The following is a 22,609-nucleotide window of genomic DNA, read 5'->3' on the forward strand; positions in this document are numbered from 1 at the left end:
ACACTATTTAAAACAATGTGACAATATCATTGTCACTTCAACATCATCATGTTCCTACAAAAGTTGATATGACTATAATATCATTACCAGGTTTCACTGAATCTTAACTAGCTAAAAAAACAGTGGTTACAATCTCTGAATGGTAACTAGCTATAACCAACTAGGGTAACAAAATTAGCAATAAGTTTTAGACTTGAATCGTTATACAGTAAACTACGGTTATAACTAACTTGAAGGGACTATTATTTTTAGTTTGTTATAACTGCAGTTCGTTATAAGGATTTATCATCCAAAACTGGCTCCCACAGGAGATATTGCTTGGATGAGATCTAGCGATATCTACACTGTAGATATCGCTGCAACGAAATTACGTCACAATACTTTGCAGACCATTGTGAGGTCACTGGTTACCATGATGTCACAATCAAATGACATCACTAATGGCTCTGCTACTGAAGCTGTTTGCAGTACTTTTTACACTGAAGACACTGCTAATTACTGTCTACAAATTGAAAAAGTTGAAAGAATGCTGTTGGATGATAAATAAAATCTCACCCGAGTGTCTTTTGATATAAGATATATCTACACTCGTTGATAATAGTGGCAAAAATCCTCGGCAAGCCTTGGAATTTTTCCACTTTTATCAGCTCGTGTTGATATTTTATATCAAAAGACACTTGGGTGAGATTCTCTATATATACACAGCATATTTACAGCAAATAGTGGGGACTAAAAAGTAAGTTCGTTATATCCATCAGTTTGTTATAAGCCTGTTCGTTATAACCGTAGTTTACTGTACATAAGGTCTTATGGTAAAGCTTTCAAAGTGAAATACATACAAGTAAACATTTATACTTTGTAGAAAGGTCAATCATGTCCAAAGTTAGCTCAGCTAGTAGGAAACAGCCATGTGCCATCTTACTGACATCTAAAGGTTTTGGGATAACAACTACCAACATGTTATTGACTCATTTAAATCAAAAGGAAGCTTGATAGCCAAATAGATGAGTAAGAATGTCAAATGATCCTCTGATTGTTACATATGGATGAATGTTTCATTTTGTCAAATGGCTGAAATTCGCATAATTTATTCAACTCATGCGATTGAATGCATACACCTGCAAGATTAAGTTCCAATAAAAATATGAAATTGTTGTCTTGACATTTCATTACTCAGAATTTGAAATATTTCATGTAAAATTTAGGTTGACATTTCTGGCATGTATCTAAACTGTTTTCCTTGTTTCAGCTAATCACTCAAGACAGTCCTCCAGACCTGGCTCCGGCACCAGACGCAGAAGACGCCCCGTGTCAAAGCACAAAGGGAGACTCCATAGTTCAGATGAATATCAAAGTTCAGACACTGATGGTGTCTATTCTGATGATTCACTCACTCAATCAGATGGGAAGCAACTCACTCACCCAGAGGAAAATCAAGAGACTTTAGAAGAATTCTCAAACTTTACAAATTCCATGGACCAGTTGACGGCTGGCTTGGGTTCAGTAGACAATGATGGATCTTATCAGCATGACATGCCTGCATTGGACTTAGGAACTGTCATACGGAGATTTTCTCAGTCTCCAGCAGATGAAGTTTTGTTTCAAGGACTTGGTGACCACTCAGTATTGGAGAAAGGAAGAAGTGACACAGACAGTGCCAGGGGTGTCCCAGGCCAGAGTGATGGCAGCATGTCAACTGACTTCACTCAGACTGAGGGGGCCAGTGTACAGATGAGGCGGTCTCCTGTCAATATGTGGAGCTCAGAGGAAGGAGATTCTCTCTCACCAGTACCCTCTTCTGTACCCCAGGAACAGCTATATACTAAAAGTACGAGAGCTGCCACCAACAGATCTAACTTGACTGTTACACCCACTGTAGTGTGGGCAAATGATGAACAATCCAAGAACACAAAAGATTCATGTGGAGAGCCTTCATTGGAATCTAAAACTGTACAAAATGGTGAAAGTGAAAATCAAGTTACTAGAGTCAATTGTGATTCTACAACTAAGAGTAGAAATGACAATTCAAGAAGTACAATCAAATACGAAGTCACTATCAATGAAGATAAGACAGACATAAGTTACAATGTTGAAAAAACTGAATACAGAACATATGGATTAAAACCAAAAGCCATCACTGGTGGACAGGTAGAAACTGCTGCAACTTTTATTCCAGATAGTATCAATATCAACTTGACAGAGACTAAAACATTCCAAACAGAAGACCGGTTTGAGTCAGTCACCAAAGAAAAAGTGTTGTTGCAAAAGGGTCATGGAAATGGTAATCGTGACACAGGTGTGATTGTAACAGAGAAAATGTATGAGTCCAACCATTCATTAGAGTGTGAGGATGTTCTACAAGACTCCAGTGTTAGCAGGGAAAGCTCTGTGGAGCGGCAGACTGTAGAAGAGGACTTCAATTCTGCTGCTTATGTCTATGAGGGAGATTCAGTGCTTGGGCAAATAGAGCATAAAGCTGAAGGGACTGTGTGTTCAAAGAATGTTCTAAGTCCTGTGAACATTCCAACTGCTGTCTCCAAAGAAAGTGGGATGACAAACATAGGAGATGGAGTTCCCGAAAGTAACTTGATTTCTGGAAGTAATCCCCAAAGCCTACCTGGGTCTGGTGAGAATTGTGAACTAGATAGGGACTATTCTGATGAACCTTGTGAGATGAGTGACGATAGTTTAGAAGGAGTATCTGATTCTTCTGGAGAACGGAAAACAACACTTCTGCTTAATCCACAACATGCTGGAAGACGTGTGTCCGACGTCAGTGGCATCAGTAATGGTTCTCAAAATGACCCAAGTCAGTTTGGAACATTAAGTACAGACAATCACAGAGAACTTCCTCAGTGGCAGACAGAAACTGTGCAAGTGGGACAGGTTGAGCCCTTTCACATCAACCAGAATGCTGAGGATGCAGATCTTAACCTGAAAGGGAGATCTAATTCCCCATGGGTTGTTATAGGAAAGGCTACCACAGAATACATTGTTGATGATGTCAATAAGGATGTGGCAACCTACTCAACAGAACCTAGGGCTGATTTGCATCTTGTAGAACAAAATGCTGTCTCCCCAAGTACGGAAAGCACAATCCATGTTCAAGAGAACGAAACATCATTTCCTGAAACCATCAAACAGTCATTTGTCAATTCAGATTTGGGGAATTCAGAAGCTCTGTATTTTGCTGATGGTCAGGGTGTTCTAGCTGGTATGAGTGACACGACACTGCCCTATGTTAGTGATGACACACTTGGAAGAGATGAACCCATCAAGTCTTCTGATGAGACAAAAGTTACAGATGAAATGGGTTCAGTGCAGTCTTTGCCTTGCATAGATAGAGCTTCAACAACATTCCTACATGACATACCAGAAGAAAGGTCAGATGATGAACAAGCTAAGACCAAACATGTTCCTGAGAGTGATAGAAAGGACAAGACAAAAGCTATAAATAGCTCTGTCATAGTGGAGTTGTCTCAAGAAGATTCTGAAAAAGTACCTGTGACTTCCTCTGATATGGATTTGGAAGATAACAGTATAGGAGACAGAAGTCACAGTAGAGCTGATGTGCCTTCACAACCTCAGGAAATGTCCCCAAGAGATGGCACCTTACATTTTGAGAGTACTAAACACAACTTTACTTCTTCTGGTGAACAAAGTCCTAACAGTGTATTATTAAAAATGGAGTTTGAAAAGAGTACCAAGGAAGATCAAAGAGAATTAGAATTGAATGCAGATTTGAATAGGACCTCTCATGAGTCTGAAAGTGTTCCTGTAGAGCAGCATAGTTTACATCGTGGTGAAGTGGCTCAAGGTCCCAAGGCTGATGGTTCTCAGATACCAAGCACAGATGACTTCAAACAATCATCAGTATCTTTTATGCCCCAAACTCCATGTGATATGAATGTTAATCAAGGACAACAGTTAAGAAAAGCAGAAAACCTGGCACCTGAAAGTAATGTTTCCATACAAGTAATTGAAGCATCAAGCAGTGAATGCAGTGTGAATGTGTCTGATGAAACTGTATCTAATGGTGACAGAGAAGCGAGGAACCAAATAAATAGTGGTGTGCCAACATCAGCACATCAAAACACAACGGAATATGGTCAAGTATCTGGCATCATACTTGAAACAGATCACATCATTGATGTGTCTGAAAGTGATAATCCAATTTGTGGACATCATTCAACAGCAACCAAAGAGATAGAAATTGTTGCATCAGACAATCCCATTCTACCAGACACTTCACCTGGCAGTAGTGACATAAATCTTTGTGATGGACATGTACACCATGAAGTGATCAGGGAGAGTCCAACAGAAGACCAAATGGGTAACCAACATCAGCAAGGTCATGTTTTGCCAGACGGAACAACCACCAAAATGTCTGAAGGTCACAGGGAGGACACACAAACAATGGATTTGTATGTATCTGGTGATCAGAGAAGCAGGCAACTGGGTGTTGAGAAGGAGGCTGATGCTCTCAGAGAAGACACACAAACAGGTAATGAAATCATACCTGATGATAACAGGAAGATTCCTGCAGATTTTGACAAGAAAGAATCTGATAATTACAGGGAAGACGCACAGAACATTGACACACAAGCAGATGCTGTACATGTTTCTGATGAAGACAGGAAATCATCAGCTGATGTTGACCAGAAGGAAGCTGATGATTACAGGGAAGACGCACAGATGATTGACACACAAGCACATGCTGTACATGTTTCTGATGAAGACAGGAAATCAGCAGCAGATGTTGACCAGAAGGAAGCTGATGATTACATGGGAGTCACACAGATGATTGACACACAAGCACATGCTGTACATGTTTCTGATGAAGACAGGAAATCAGCAGCAGATGTTGACCAGAAGGAAGCTGATGATTACAGGGAAGTCACACAGATGATTGACGCACAAGCACATGCTGTACATGTTTCTGATGAGGACAGGAAATCATCAGCAGATGTTGACCAGAAGGAAGCTGATGATTACAAGGAAGTCACACAGATGATTGACACACAAGCAGATGCTGTGCATGTTTCTGATGAAGACAGGAAATCAGCAGCAGATGTTGACCAGAAGAAAGCTGATGATTACAAGGAAGTCACACAGATGATTGACGCACAAGCACATGCTGTACATGTTTCTGATGAGGACAGGAAATCAGCAGTAGATGTTGACCAGAAGGAAGCTGATGATTACAAGGAAGTCACACAGATGATTGGCGCACAAGCACATACTGTACATGTTTCTGATGAAGACAGGAAATCAGCAGCAGATGTTGACCAGAAGAAAGCTGATGATTACAGGGAAGTCACACAGATGATTGACGCACAAGCACATGCTGTACATGTTTCTGATGAAGACAGGAAATCAGCTGATGTTGACCAGAAGAAAGCTGATGATTACAGGGAAGTCACACAGATGATTGGCGCACAAGCACATACTGTACATGTTTCTGATGAAGACAGGAAATCATCAGCAGATGCTGACCAGAAGGAAGCTGATGCTCATCAAGGAGCCAAACAAACATCCTCTGTACCTGTAACTGATGATGACAGGAAAGCATCTGCAGATGTTGACCAGAAGGAGGCTGATGATTACAGGGAACACACAGAGACAGTTGACCTGTTCATATCTGATGATCAAAGAAGTGGGCAACAGAATGTTGACCAGAAGGAAGCTGACCCTGACAGAGAAGACACACAAACAGCTAATGTATTTGTACCTGATGAAGACAGGGAAGCATCTCCAGGAAATGATGAGAAGGTAACTGCTGGTTACAGGGACGACACACAAAAAGGTGATTTCTTCATACCTGATGATCACAGAAGTGGGCAACAGAATGTCACCAAAAAAGAAGCTGAAACTCGACAGGAAGCCAAACAAACAGCTGATGTACTTGTTGACCAGAAGGTAACTGATGGTTTCAGGGAAGAAATGGAGACAACTGATTTGATCAAATCTGATGTTCACAGAATTAGGCAACAGAATCTTGTGGAGAAGACAGCTGATGCTTACCAAGAAGACACAGAAACACCTTATGTACACATACCTGGTGAAGACAGGAATGTATCTGGAGATGTTGACCAGAAGGAAGCTGAAGATTACAGGAAGAACACAGACACTATTGATTTGTTCAAATCTGATGATCAAAGAATTGGGCAACAGGATGTTGAAACGATGGACGCTGATACTCAAAAAGCCAAACAAACATCTGCAGATGTTGACCAGATGGAAGCTGATGAATACAGGGAAGTCACAGAGTCACTTGATTTGTTCCTATCTGATTATCGTAGAAGTTGGCAAAAGGGTGTTAAGAAGAAACCTGATACACATCAAGACACCACACGAGCTGCAAATGTTCTTGTATCTGATGATGACAGGGAAGCATTTGCAGATGTTGGCCGGAAGGCAGCTGATGATTACAGGGAACACACACAGACAGTTGATTTCTTTATATCCGATGATCAAAGAATTGGACAACAGCATGTCCAAGAGAAGAAAGCTGAATCTCATCAAGGAGGCAAACAAACATCCTCTGTACCTATAACTGATGATGACAGGGAAGCATTTGCAGATGTTGGCCGGAAGGAAGCTGATGATTACAGGGAACACACACAGACAGTTGACCTGATCATATCTGATGATCAAAGAATTGGGCAACAGCATGTCCAAGAGAAGGAAGCTGATTCTCATCAAGGAGTCAAACAAACATCTTCTGTACCTGTAACTGATGATGACAGGAAAGCATCTGCAGCTGTTGGCCAGAAGGAGACTGATGATAACAGGGAACACACAGAGACAGTTGACCTGTTCATATCTGATGATCAAAGAAGTGGGCAACAGAATGTCCAAGAGGAGGAAGCTGATCCTCATCAAGGAGGCAAACAAACATCTTCTGTACCTGTAACTGATGACTACAGAAAAGCATCTGCAGATGTTGACCAGAAGGAAGCTGATGATTACAGGGAACACACAGAGACAGTTGACCTGTTCATATCTGATGATCAAAGAATTAGGCAACAGCATGTCCAACTGAAGGAAGCTGGTTCTCAACAAGGAGCCAAACAAACATCCTCTGTACCTGTAACTGATGACTACAGGAAAGCATCTGCAGATGTTGACCAGAAGGAAGCTGATGATTACAGGGAACACACAGAGACGGTTGACCTGTTCATATCTGATGATCAAAGAATTAGGCAACAGCATGTCCAACTGAAGGAAGCTGATGCTCATCAAGGAGGCAAACAAACATCTTCTGTACCTGTAACTGATGATGACAGGAAAGCATCTACCCTTGTTGGCCAGAAGGAAGCTGATGATTACAGGGAACACACAGAGACAGTTGACCTGATCATATCTGATGATAAAAAAATTGGGCAACAGCATGTTGAAGAGAAGGAAGCTGATTCTCACCAAGGAGCCAAACAAACATCTTCTGTACCTGTAACTGATGGTGACAGGAAAGCATCCGCAGATGTTGACCAGAAGGAAGCTGATGATTACAGGGAACACACAGAGACAGTTGACCTGATCATATCTGATGATCAAAGAATTGGGCAACAGAATGTTGAAGAGAAGGAAGCTGATGCTCACCAAGGAGGCAAACAATCATCAACTGTACCTGTAACTGATGATGACAGGAAAGCATCATCCCTTGTTGGCCAGAAGGAGGCTGATGATAACAGGGAACATACAGAGACAGTTGACCTGTTCATATCCGATGATCAAAGAATAGGGCAACAGCATGTTGAAGAGAAGGAAGCTGATTCTGACCAAGGAGCCAAACAAACATCCTCTGTACCTATAACTGATGATGACAGGAAAGCATCTGCAGCTGTTGGCCAGAAGGAGGCTGATGATAACAGGGAACACACAGAGACAGTTGACCTGTTCATATCTGATGATCAAAGAAGTGGGCAACAGAATGTTGAAGAGAAGGAAGCTGATGCTCATCAAGGAGGCAAACAATCATCAACTGTACCTGTAACTGATGATGACAGGAAAGCATCATCCCTTGTTGGCCAGAAGGAGGCTGATGATAACAGGGAACATACAGAGACAGTTGACCTGTTCATATCTGATGATCAAAGAATAGGGCAACAGCATGTTGAAGAGAAGGAAGCTGATTCTGACCAAGGAGCCAAACAAACATCCTCTGTACCTATAACTGATGATGACAGGAAAGCATCTGCAGCTGTTGGCCAGAAGGAGGCTGATGATAACAGGGAACACACAGAGACAGTTGACCTGTTCATATCTGATGATCAAAGAAGTGGGCAACAGAATGTCCAAGAGAAGGAAGCTGATCCTCATCAAGGAGGCAAACAACCATCTTTTGTACCTATAACTGATGACTACAGGAAAGCATCTACCCTTGTTGGCCAGAAGGAGGCTGATGATTACAGGAAAGACACAGAGACAGTTGACCTGATCATATCTGATGATCAAAGAATTGGGCAACAGAATGTTGAAGAGAAGGAAGCTGATGCTCATCAAGGAGGCAAACAATCATCAACTGTACCTGTAACTGATGATGACCGGAAAGCATCTACCCTTGTTGGCCAGAAGGAGGCTGATGATTACAGGGAACACACAGAGACAGTTGACCTGTTCATATCTGATGATCAAAGAATTGGGCAACAACATGTCCAAGAGAAGGAAGCTGATTCTAACCAAGGAGCCAAACAACCATCTTTTGTACCTATAACTGATGATGACAGGAAAGCATCTGCTGATGTTGACCAGAAGGAGGCTGATGATTACAGGGAACACACAGAGACAGTTGATTTCTTTATATCCGATGATCAAAGAATTGGGCAACAGCATGTTGAAGAGAAGGAAGCTGATTCTCACCGAGGAGCCAAACAAACATCTTCTGTACCTGTAACTGATGATGACAGGAAAGCATCTGCAGATGTTGACCAGAAGGAAGCTGATGATGACAGGGAACACACAGAGACAGTTGATTTCTTTATATTCGATAATCAAAGAATTGGGCAACAGCATGTCGGAGAGAAGGAAGCTGATTCTCACCAAGGAGCCAAACAAACATCTTTTGTACCTGTAACTGATGATGAAAGGAAAGCAACTGCTGATGTTGACCAGAAGGAAGCTGATGATTACAGGCAACACACAGAGACAGTTGACCTATTCATATCTGATGATCAAAGAATAGGTCAACAGCATGTCGAAGAGAAGGAAGCTGAAGCTCACCAAGGAGCCAAACAAACATCTTCTGTACCTGTAACTGATGGTGACAGGAAAGCATCTGCAGATGTTGACCAGAAGGAGGCTGATGATTACAGGGAACACACAGAGACAGTTGACTTCTTTATATCCGATGATCAAAGAATTGGGCAACAGCATGTCGGAGAGAAGGAAGCTGGTTCTCACCAAGGAGCCAAACAAACATCTTTTGTACCTGTAAATGTTGATGACAGGAAAGCAACTGCTGATGTTGACCAGAAGGAGGCTGATGATTACAGGGAACACACAGAGACAGTTGATTTCTTTATATCCGATGATCAAAGAATTGGGCAACAACATGTCCAAGAGAAGGAAGCTGATGCTCACCAAGGAGCCAAACAAACATCTTCTGTACCTGTAACTGATGATGACAGGGAAGCACCTGCAGATGTTGACCAGAAGGAGGCTGATGATTACAGGGAACACACAGAGACAGTTGACCTATTCATATCTGATGATCAAAGAATTGGGCAACAACATGTCCAAGAGAAGGAAGCTGATGCTCACCAAGGAGCCAAACATAAATCTTCTGTACCTGTAACTGATGATGACAGGAAAGCAACTGCTGATGTTGACCAGAAGGAGGCTGATGACTACAGGGAACACACAGAGACAGTTGACTTCTTTATATCCGATGATCAAAGAATTGGGCAACAGCATGTCGGAGAGAAGGAAGCTGGTTCTCACCAAGGAGCCAAACAAACATCTTTTGTACCTGTAAATGTTGATGACAGGAAAGCAACTGCTGATGTTGACCAGAAGGAGGCTGATGATTACAGGGAACACACAGAGACAGTTGATTTCTTTATATCCGATGATCAAAGAATTGGGCAACAACATGTCCAAGAGAAGGAAGCTGATGCTCACCAAGGAGCCAAACAAACATCTTCTGTACCTGTAACTGATGATGACAGGGAAGCACCTGCAGATGTTGACCAGAAGGAGGCTGATGATTACAGGGAACACACAGAGACAGTTGACCTATTCATATCTGATGATCAAAGAATTGGGCAACAACATGTCCAAGAGAAGGAAGCTGATGCTCACCAAGGAGCCAAACATAAATCTTCTGTACCTGTAACTGATGATGACAGGAAAGCAACTGCTGATGTTGACCAGAAGGAGGCTGATGACTACAGGGAACAAACAGAGACAGTTGATTTCTTTATATCCGATGAGCAAAGAATTGGGCAACAGCATGTTGAAGAGAAGGAAGCTGATTCTCACCGAGGAGCCAAACAAACATCTTCTGTACCTGTAACTGATGATGACAGGAAAGCATCTGCAGATGTTGACCAGAAGGAAGCTGATGATTACAGGGAACACACAGAGACAGTTGATTTCTTTATATCCGATAATCAAAGAATTGGGCAACAGCATGTCCAAGAGAAGGAAGCTGAATCTCATCAAGGAGGCAAACAAACATCCTCTGTACCTATAACTGATGATGACAGGGAAGCATTTGCAGATGTTGGCCGGAAGGAAGCTGATGATTACAGGGAACACACACAGACAGTTGACCTGATCATATCTGATGATCAAAGAATTGGGCAACAGCATGTCCAAGAGAAGGAAGCTGATGCTCACCAAGGAGCCAAACAAACATCTTCTGTACCTGTAACTGATGATGACAGGGAAGCATCTGCAGATGTTGACCAGGAGGCTGAGGATTACAGGGAACACACAGAGACAGTTGACCTATTCATATCTGATGATCAAAGAATTGGGCAACAACATGTCCAAGAGAAGGAAGCTGATGCTCATCAAGGAGCCAAACAAACATCTTCTGTACCTGTAACTGATGATGACAGGAAAGCAACTGCTGATGTTGACCAGAAGGAGGCTGATGATTACAGGGAACACACAGAGACAGTTGATTTCTTTATATCCGATAATCAAAGAATTGGGCAACAGCATGTCCAAGAGAAGGAAGCTGGTTCTCACCAAGGAGCCAAACAAACATCCTCTGTACCTGTAACTGATGATGACAGGAAAGCAACTGCTGATGTTGACCAGAAGGAAGCTGATGATTACAGGGAACACACACAGACAGTTGACCTATTCATATCTGTTGATCAAAGAATTGGGCAACAACATGTCCAAGAGAAGGAAGCTGATTCTCACCGAGGAGCCAAACATAAATCTTCTGTACCTGTAACTGATGATGACAGGAAAGCAACTGCTGATGTTGACCAGAAGGAGGCTGATGACTACAGGGAACAAACAGAGACAGTTGATTTCTTTATATCCGATGAGCAAAGAATTGGGCAACAGCATGTTGAAGAGAAGGAAGCTGATTCTCACCGAGGAGCCAAACAAACATCTTCTGTACCTGTAACTGATGATGACAGGAAAGCATCTGCAGATGTTGACCAGAAGGAAGCTGATGATTACAGGGAACACACAGAGACAGTTGATTTCTTTATATCCGATAATCAAAGAATTGGGCAACAGCATGTCCAAGAGAAGGAAGCTGGTTCTCACCAAGGAGCCAAACAAACATCCTCTGTACCTGTAACTGATGATGACAGGAAAGCAACTGCTGATGTTGACCAGAAGGAAGCTGATGATTACAGGGAACACACAGAGACAGTTGACCTATTCATATCTGATGATCAAAGAATTTGGCAACAACATGTCCAAGAGAAAGAAGCTGATGCTCACCAAGGAGCCAAACAAACATCTTCTGTACCTGTAACTGATGATGACAGGGAAGCATCTGCAGATGTTGACCAGGAGGCTGAGGATTACAGGGAACACACAGAGACAGTTGACCTATTCATATCTGATGATCAAAGAATTGGGCAACAACATGTCCAAGAGAAGGAAGCTGATGCTCATCAAGGAGCCAAACAAACATCTTCTGTACCTGTAACTGATGATGACAGGAAAGCAACTGCTGATGTTGACCAGAAGGAAGCTGATGATTACAGGGAACACACAGAGACAGTTGATTTCTTTATATCCGATGAGCAAAGAATTGGGCAACAGCATGTTGAAGAGAAGGAAGCTGATTCTCACCGAGGAGCCAAACAAACATCTTCTGTACCTGTAACTGATGATGACAGGAAAGCATCTGCAGATGTTGACCAGAAGGAAGCTGATGATTACAGCGAACACACAGAGACAGTTGATTTCTTTATATCCGATAATCAAAGAATTGGGCAACAGCATGTCCAAGAGAAGGAAGCTGGTTCTCACCAAGGAGCCAAACAAACATCCTCTGTACCTGTAACTGATGATGACAGGAAAGCAACTGCTGATGTTGACCAGAAGGAAGCTGATGATTACAGGGAACACACAGAGACAGTTGACCTATTCATATCTGTTGATCAAAGAATTGGGCAACAGCATGTCGGAGAGAAGGAAGCTGATTCTCACCAAGGAGCCAAACAACCATCTTTTGTACCTGTAACTGATGATGACAGGAAAGCAACTGCTGATGTTGACCAGGAGGCTGATGACTACAGGGAACACACAGAGACAGTTGATTTCTTTATATCCGATGATCAAAGAATTGGGCAACAGCATGTTGAAGAGAAGGAAGCTGATTCTCACCAAGGAGCCAAACAAACATCTTCTGTACCTGTAACTGATGATGACAGGAAAGCATCTGCAGATGTTGACCAGAAGGAAGCTGATGATTACAGGGAACACACAGAGACAGTTGATTTCTTTATATCCGATAATCAAAGAATTGGGCAACAGCATGTCCAAGAGAAGGAAGCTGGTTCTCAACAAGGAGCCAAACAAACATCCTCTGTACCTGTAACTGATGATGACAGGAAAGCAACTGCTGATGTTGACCAGAAGGAAGCTGATGATTACAGGGAACACACACAGACAGTTGACCTATTCATATCTGATGATCAAAGAATTTGGCAACAACATGTCCAAGAGAAGGAAGCTGATGCTCACCAAGGAGCCAAACAAACATCTTCTGTACCTGTAACTGATGATGACAGGGAAGCATCTGCAGATGTTGACCAGGAGGCTGAGGATTACAGGGAACACACAGAGACAGTTGACCTATTCATATCTGATGATCAAAGAATTGGGCAACAACATGTCCAAGAGAAGGAAGCTGATGCTCATCAAGGAGCCAAACAAACATCTTCTGTACCTGTAACTGATGATGACAGGAAAGATACTGCTGATGTTGACCAGAAGGAGGCTGATGACTACAGGGAACACACAGAGACAGTTGATTTCTTTATATCCGATGAGCAAAGAATTGGGCAACAGCATGTTGAAGAGAAGGAAGCTGATTCTCACCAAGGAGCCAAACAAACATCTTCTGTACCTGTAACTGATGATGACAGGAAAGCATCTGCAGATGTTGACCAGAAGGAAGCTGATGATTACAGGGAACACACAGAGATAGTTGATTTCTTTATATCCGATAATCAAAAAATTGGGCAACAGCATGTCCAAGAGAAGGAAGCTGGTTCTCAACAAGGAGCCAAACAAACATCCTCTGTACCTGTAACTGATGATGACAGGAAAGCAACTGCTGATGTTGACCAGAAGGAAGCTGATGATTACAGGGAACACACAGAGACAGTTGACCTATTCATATCTGATGATCAAAGAATTGGGCAACAACATGTCCAACAGAAGGAAGCTGATTCTCACCAAGGAGCCAAACAACCATCTTTTGTACCTGTAATTGATGATGACAGGAAAGCAACTGCTGATGTTGACCAGAAGGAGGCTGATGACTACAGGGAACACACAGAGACAGTTGATTTCTTTATATCCGATGAGCAAAGAATTGGGCAACAGCATGTTGAAGAGAAGGAAGCTGATTCTCACCGAGGAGCCAAACAAACATCTTTTGTACCTGTAACTGATGATGACAGGAAAGCATCTGCAGATGTTGACCAGAAGGAAGCTGATGATTACAGGGAACACACAGAGACAGTTGATTTCTTTATATCCGATAATCAAAGAATTGGGCAACAGCATGTCCAAGAGAAGGAAGCTGGTTCTCAACAAGGAGCCAAACAAACATCCTCTGTACCTGTAACTGATGATGACAGGAAAGCAACTGCTGATGTTGACCAGAAGGAAGCTGATGATTACAGGGAACACACAGAGACAGTTGACCTATTCATATCTGATGATAAAAGAATTTGGCAACAACATGTCCAAGAGAAGGAAGCTGATGCTCACCAAGGAGCCAAACAAACATCTTCTGTATCTGTAACTGATGATGACAGGGAAGCATCTGCAGATGTTGACCAGAAGGAGGCTGATGATTACAGGCAACACACAGAGACAGTTGACCTATTCATATCTGATGATCAAAGAATTGGGCAACAACATGTCCAAGAGAAGGAAGCTGATGCTCATCAAGGAGCCAAACAAACATCTTTTATACCTGTAACTGATGATGACAGGAAAGCAACTGCTGATGTTGACCAGAAGGAAGCTGATGATTACAGGGAACACACAGAGACAGTTGACCTATTCATATCTGATGATAAAAGAATTTGGCAACAACATGTCCAAGAGAAGGAAGCTGATTCTCACCGAGGAGCCAAACAAACATTTATGCCTATAACTGATGATGACAGGGAAGCATCTGCAGATGTTGACCAGAAGGAAGCTGATGATTACAGGGAACACACTCAGATGGTTGACCTGTTCATATCTGATGATCAAAGAATAGGTCAACAACATGTCAAAGAGAAGGAAGCTGATGATCATCAAGGAGGCAAACAAACATCCTCTGTACCTGTAACTGATGATGACAGGAAAGCATCTACCCTTGTTGACCAGAAGGAAGTTGATGATTTCAGGGAACACACAGAGACAGTTGACCTGATCATATCTGATGATCAAAGAATCAGGCCACAGAATATTGAACAAAAGGAAGCTCATTCTCACAAAGTAGCCAAACAATCCTCTGTACCTGTAACTGATGATGACCATTCTGAAGATGACGATTACAAAGAAGTCACAGACTCAATTGATTTGTTCCTATCTGATTATCGTAGAAGTTGGCAACAGAGTGTTAAGAAGAAACCTGATTCTCAGCAAGACACCACACGAGCTGCGAATGTACTTGTATCTGATGATGACAAGAATGCACCTCCAGATGTTGACCTGAAGGAAGCTGATGATTACAGGGAAGACACAGAGACAGTTGATTTCTTTATATCCGATGATCAAAGAATTGGGCAACAGCATGTTGAAAAGAAGGAAGCTGATGCTCATCAAGAAGCCAAACAAATGCCCTATGTACACATTACTGGAGAAGACAGGAAAGCATGTCTTGATGTGTTTGATACTTATAATCACAGAGAGGAACCACATAACACTGACTATAAGGGTTTAAATGTGAAGCGTGAAAACTCAGGCAGTCTATTCCCGGAAGGAAGTTCTCAAGAAAACTCACAATCACTCATGAAAAGCAAAGCTGTGTTAGGAAAAATCACTGAAAACCCTTTGGCAAGAGCTGATTTGAAGCAAGGAGCGAAATCTATTGAATCTGCCAATGTTACAACCACTTGGGTTCACGGCCGAAATGCTGGATATAGCACCAGTTTACAGTTGGCATTAGACCCTGATACAAATGATCCTGGTCAGAGGAAAGGTGATACTGATTCTACTTATCAGATGGACTCCAGTGACAGTCTTGTACGTGAAAGAGCATCAGTTGAAAATGTGAAAACAAGCGATAACATTTCTCACCACTATGCCCCTTATTCTCAGCATCATATTCTTTGTGAAACAAATGGCACCAAAGGTGTGAATGTAAATCCCTATAATGCCACAAGTAACACTCAGCCCTTGCAACCAGAAGCATCAGTTGCACGACCTGAGAAGACCAGAGAAGAACATGTTTCAGAATCAAACAATGAAATGACAAGTCCACAGATGTCAGACAGACATTTCTCTCAAATGCCATCCACTGATTTTCTGAAGCCTGTAATATCTGGATCAGAACCAAGTTTGTCAGTACATAACACAAAAACAAAAGAGGACAGGTACCTTTTGGAACTAGTTTCGAACATTGACAATATTGAAACTGAAACTGAAAGGAAAGCTTTACGTAAGGAAGTTAAAGAAGAAATTAAGAAGCTGAAATACAGGGATCAGAGTGACTCTGCCATAAGTTCTGACTACACTGACCTTGAATCTTCATCCCCACGAAGTAGCCAAAGTAAAGAACAAGACACACCAAAACATATCTACCAACAAGAACGTCAAGTTGGACAGACATCACATGAAACATTGTCACCTGAAGACTACCTTACATTAGTTTCCAAAGATGAAGTACGGGAAAGGGCCTCACTGAAAGATTCAGGGAATGTGTATGATGCTGATGAAGTAGAGTTGGGACAAGGAGAAGGTAACTCATGTGAAACTAGACAGACAACAAGAAACAGCCCTGAGGTTCTAGTGCTGCAGTCGGTGGACACAGGTACAACCAGTACCACCACCAGGGTTCACGCTGATAATGGCCGACAAGGAGACATGGAGGATAAGTCGCATCCACTTTTGAACACAGACTGTACAGAAAGAGAAAGCTCTAGCATCACAACTGTTCATGATCGTGAGAGTGTTGAGATAAATCAAGGGGGATATGCAATGTCCAAAGAAAAGTCTCTGTCAATGTCAAATATCCCCAGTGAAAGCCCTGAGCCAGAACTTCCAGAACAGTCGTTATCATATGAATCTCTTTCTGCTGCTAAAGCAATTGGAGACTGTGCACATTCTTCTAGTGAGAGTTTAATATATGTGTTTGTGCCAGGTAAGGAAACAGCTACTCCACAAGTAGATGTACCAAGATCAGCTACTAGAGTAAAAGAAACAACGAACAACTTGCATGAAACATATGCTGCAATCCAAGTTCCAGTGGAAAGATCAGTGCCATCAGAAACATTGCCTACATATGAAGTATCAGAGACTGTGCACAGATCTCTCCCAGGAATTAGAGAAGCAGTTGATAACTTCAATCAGCCTCAAAAGGAGAGTAAGGATGCTGTTCTTCCAACTGTAATCCCTGTTGGTAGAGATGGAAGTTACCACACAAATAGTGTGAGAGATCAGGAAAGAGAAATTAGTTCTCATGGACTTTCTGGATTGCAGCCAAGGCTGATGCTGGGGCAGGCAGAAAGCATGGAAACTAATCCTTCCATTGATACCCAACATGAAGAACCTGTTGATGGGACAATGCCGTCATGTGAAAGTGTCATATGGCAACTAAAGACTCAATCAATGGCTGAAAATTCATCAAGACATGCAACACATATTTCTGAGATGAATCTGCAAAGTGAATGCATTACAGACTTACAGAGACATGCAAAAATGACAAAAGAACATAATCATTCTAACAGTTCTACTCAATCTCAACCTTTTCAGGATATTTGTGAACCTCCAAATAATTGGCAGGCAGTCTCATCTCAGAAATATTCATCTCAACAGATATCACAGAGTTCACAAAGAGATCAATCGTCTCTTACTGCCATCCATCATGTATCTCAATGGAGTCAGACATGCGATTTGAATGAGTGTAGTACTCAGACAGATAACGAGGGAAGTCATGTAAGTACTGCTGGAATTCAAACCGATGGAGAGAACATTACCCCAGATGTCTGCATGAAGTCACAAACATCACAAACAAATGAGACTGTGAAAGGAAATCAGCCACCTCCTACATCTAAATATATGGCAAGCAGAACAATGAGACGTCAACCACCTCACCCACTGCCTCCTGATGTAGGCTACCAGTATCGAGACTTTTCGTCAGATGAAGAATACTATGCCTTGACCAGGAGGGACTCAGGATTTAGCTCCTTGGCCAACTCCCCATCTGTTACCTCATTTGCTTCCAGCAGAAGCTTTCTTTCCAGTGTATCAACTCAAACAGATAGCCTCACTATCCATAGGACTAGCTCAGCAAATCAAACACCCATCGGAAATCAGCTACATTTTGATAATGAGAGTTCTGTGAGACAAGGACAGTTTTCCAGAATACCTAATACAAGCAATGAAGAACACAGACTGGCAATGTTTCATGGACAGAGTCAGAATACAGATTCCTCTCCACATGGTCATATTCAAAGACAATATCAGAATGAGAGATTGTGCGATGCATCTGCGCAAACTGATTCTTCTACTGGAGGTAAGATGACTGACTCTGAAACCCAGACGTTAAGTGTATCAGTTGATCCTTTGATGCAGAGAGGCACAGAAAGGGTTCATCAGGACCATGCAAGGCCACAGCATATGAACTATCAACAACAGCATTCAGGAGAAGCAAGACTAGATCTAATGAACTACAGAACGGTTGAAGGTGTATCACTGAGAAGGCCACCACAACAAAATGACATGACAGAAACACACAGCCAAACTGGCACTAGATCACATTCAATCATTACACAAACTGATAGCACATCACTAACCCAGCAGGGTCAAAATATGTCTACCAATAGGACATACAGTTCAGCAAGAGGTTTGCCAATGTTCTCTGATGTTCATGCCCCGTTGACAAGCAGTGCTACAACAGATTCAGAACTCTACCACCCCAGTGATGAGGAGGAGGATGGGAAGGTCCAACGATCTGCCATGAAGGATGCCTCTGTGTCTGCAGACTTTACACATCATGACAGTTTGACAAGAGGTTCAAGTATGTTCTCCGATGTTCATGCCCAGTTGACAAGCAGTGCTCAAACAGATTCAGAACTCTACCACCCCAGTGATGAGGAGGAGGATAGAAAAGTCCAACGATCTGCCATGAAGGATGCCTCTGTGTCTGCAGACTTTACACATCATGACAGTTTGACAAGAGGTTCAAGTATGTTATCCGATGTTCATGCCCAGTTGACAAGCAGTGCTCAAACAGATTCAGAACTCTACCACCCCAGTGATGAGGAGGAGGATAGAAAAGTCCAACGATCTGCCATGAAGGATGCCTCTGTGTCTGCAGACTTTACACATCATGACAGTTTGACAAGAGGTTCAAGTATGTTCTCCGATGTTCATGCCCAGTTGACAAGCAGTGCTCAAACAGATTCAGAACTCTACCACCCCAGTGATGAGGAGGAGGATAGAAAAGTCCAACGATCTGCCATGAAGGATGCCTCTGTGTCTGCAGACTTTACACATCATGACAGTTTGACAAGAGGTTCAAGTATGTTATCCGATGTACATGCCCAGTTGACAAGCAGTGCTCAAACAGATTCAGAACTCTTCCAGGAGGAGGAGGATGGAAAAGTCCAACGATCTGCCATGAAGGATGCCTCTGTGTCTGCAGACTTTACACATCATGACAGTTTGACAAGAGGTTCTAGTATGTTCTCCGATGTACATGCCCAGTTGACAAGCAGTGCTCAAACAGATTCAGAACTCTTCCAGGAGGAGGAGGATGGAAAAGTCCAACGATCTGCCATGAAGGATGCCTCTGTGTCTGCGGACTTTACAGATTATGTTTGTGTTGGTGTACAAACTGATGAGGAACAGGAGTCATCATCCACAGAGATGTTACCACACTTACTACAGACAGATGAAGATATCAAAACTCAACAAAATGAAAATCAATCAGTGGAGAGTCAACAAAATTTGGAACATGCTAAATATCACGTAACTACAACAACCGGTGTTTGTGTCCAGACAGAAGAGGAGGATGCACGTATGGAGAAATCATATGACACAAGAACCAGTGTTCAAACAGAAAGTGATATATGTGACACTAAAACGCTTGTACATTCTGAAAATAGGATTTCTCTTGTGAACGGGAAAAGTGAAACAGATTTGCCAGAAGACGTGGCCAATGGTTCTGGTTCAGGACCTAGTTTTCAGCATGAGGTTAAATCACCTGAAACCAGGAAGCTGAATCTAATAGAAGGAAGAAATTCAGAACTTGCACTTCAAACAAATCCTGGTTCATTTACAGATGAGGAATCTCCACAAGATACTTTGACTGAAAGGGGTTGCATAACAAATGTACAGAGTGATGAATTATCACTTCCATCAGTGCTAACAACTGTAGGAAATGACATTGATGGTCTTAGAAGAGAACATTCGCGGATGTTGGATCTTCTGGAACGTTCACGGGGAAAGTTCACTACACTATCTCCCAAATCAAGAGGGTCTCCACCATCCTCCTCTTCAAGCAGTATGTCTCCAGTTACTGTCATTGAACAAGGTGGTTCCAACAATGGCAGCATGGAAGGCAGTCCACCAGACACTCAGAGAGATAGGCCGGCACACACTGATGAGCGAGACCCACAACTAAACCGGGAAGAAATACTGAAGGCATTAGAAGTTGAGGACCTTACTCTAAGAATAGGCACTGCAACAGAACAAGCCTATAAGAGTCAGAGGACCAGCTTTGAACAGGAAAATATGGAGAGAAAAAGTGTTTTGCCATCATCAGATTCTTCGGACAACTATTTTGGTACAGAAACAGACATGAACAAGAGTAACAGCAGTGAAAATGGCAGTGAAAACAGACAATTGTGTGTACTACCATCAGATACGACTGAATCACAAACCTTGATTGCTAACATCAGTGAAACCACACAGACTCCTGAACCTGTGACAGTAAGTGATGGCTCACAAACTCCACATCCACGTGCAAGTGCAACACAGACAACCCATAGCTTTAATTATTTGAACCACCATAGCCATCCTCAGATCCATATTAATATAAGTGATGATGTTGTGGAGGACATTCTCAGTGACAACTCGACCACGCCCTGTATGTCACCATCAACCATGCCGGAGATAATTGATGATGATAGCTATATGTCAGCCAGTCCTAGTCCATCACACACCACTGGCAGACCAAGCAGGAGATATGTGAGCACTGGTGTGGAGGCATGTGTGGATAGTTCTGATGAGTTCACACAGACAGATTGTGAAGATTCCACCTTTGACTCCAGCTTCAGCAGTGACAGATGTCGTCAGGTGTCTGTGAAGTCAACATCAACAGACTCCGTTAGAATTCAGTCGGAACTAGAGAGACTTGAAAGGGAAAGAATAGAAATCATTGAACTGCTCTCACTGAATTACTTGCCCTCGAGCCTCACTGTGGAGCTACTGGAAGCTAAGATGAACTATTGCATTGGACAGACCGATATGTTGCTTGCCTCCCTGGAAGATTCGTGGGAGAAAGAGTATGTTGAACTTACAGCAAGTAATGCTGGTCTGAGCAGAGTCACCAAAGAATATGTCTCCAACTACAGGCAGCAATTCAAAGAGTCAAGACGGGAAATGGAAGCTGCTATAGAAACAAAGCAGCGTCTGAAGTCTCGAGGCCGGGGGAGGAGGAAGGCTCGAAACAGTGACATTGTAAAGATGAAAAGGAGAGCTGAGATTGAATCATTCAAACTGGAGAGATTACGGGAACAGGAAATGTATCAGAGAACTCGCAGCTACAGTCCTCTAAAGCCACACACATCTGGGGCCACAGAGAGAGGACGGAGTTCTCCGAGCTTTGAGCAGTCAGCGCCAGAATTTACCCCCAATTATATGACACCAAAACAGCGCAAGAGGCACCTTGTCGGCCTCAGGAAGAAAATTGTAGCAGAATCAGAGGATGAACTTCAGCAAATCAAATCAAGATCAGTATCCCCAATATCAGATTACTACTTAACTGAATCCCGGTACTCTCTGAATTCATCTCGAGAATCCAGCTACTCTCCCGATAGAACCCTGTGCTCTTCAATGTACAATCATCATGGCTACAGTGCACCTAGAACAAACGGCACAAGGGACATTTATTTGGAATCAATGTCCAGACACCACAGTACTGGTTCACTCTACAGTCACAACAGTTACCGCGATACCAGTGTTTACCGTCCCCCCTCCCGGAGTGTGTCAGCTGCCCAGATCATGTCAAATGGTGTTGACCCTGATCAACTGATTGAGGAAACTGCCATCATCCGACAGCTGAACCAGAGGCAGATTCTGGAGGCGCAGTCTTCACTGAGGCAGCTGGAAGCCAGGCAGAGGCTCGTGTCAGTGCCAATGACAAGGTGTGTCCAGGGGAAATGTAACATGTTATAAGTTTCATTTACTTCAAGGGAATACTAAGGTCTCTCTTTTATTTAAAAAAACACCCTCAATGATCTGGTGCCCATTATGTTGCAAATAGTTTTGTTTGTTTGTTGCTTAATGCCGCACTCAGCAATATTCCAGTTATACGTCAGTGGTGTGTAATTAATTGTGCCTGGACCGGACAAAAAAGGTGAGCATCGATCTACACTAATGGGATACGATGACGTGCATAAAAAAAGTCAACGAGTCTGACCACTCAATCCCATCTTATGACAAGCATGAGTTGCTGAAGACCAATTCTAACCTGAATCTTCACGTGTGTATAAGACTAAATCAGTTC

General features: G+C 42.6%; 1 protein-coding gene across 1 annotated transcript in view; it reads left to right on the top strand.

Annotated features, from left to right (window-relative positions):
• Positions 1 to 22,609, top strand: part of LOC139442395 (uncharacterized) — an 88,468-nt gene that overhangs the window by 61,173 nt on the left and 4,686 nt on the right. Inside the window, exon 27 of the mRNA XM_071223199.1 lies at positions 1,250 to 22,247. Coding sequence (XP_071079300.1) covers positions 1,250 to 22,247 — 20,998 coding nt within the window. The remainder of the gene's footprint in view (positions 1 to 1,249; positions 22,248 to 22,609) is intronic.

This window comes from Haliotis cracherodii, unplaced genomic scaffold (assembly GCF_022045235.1).
Source record: "Haliotis cracherodii isolate W230 unplaced genomic scaffold, xgHalCrac1.p SCAF_5, whole genome shotgun sequence".
Lineage (NCBI taxonomy): Eukaryota > Metazoa > Mollusca > Gastropoda > Lepetellida > Haliotidae > Haliotis > Haliotis cracherodii.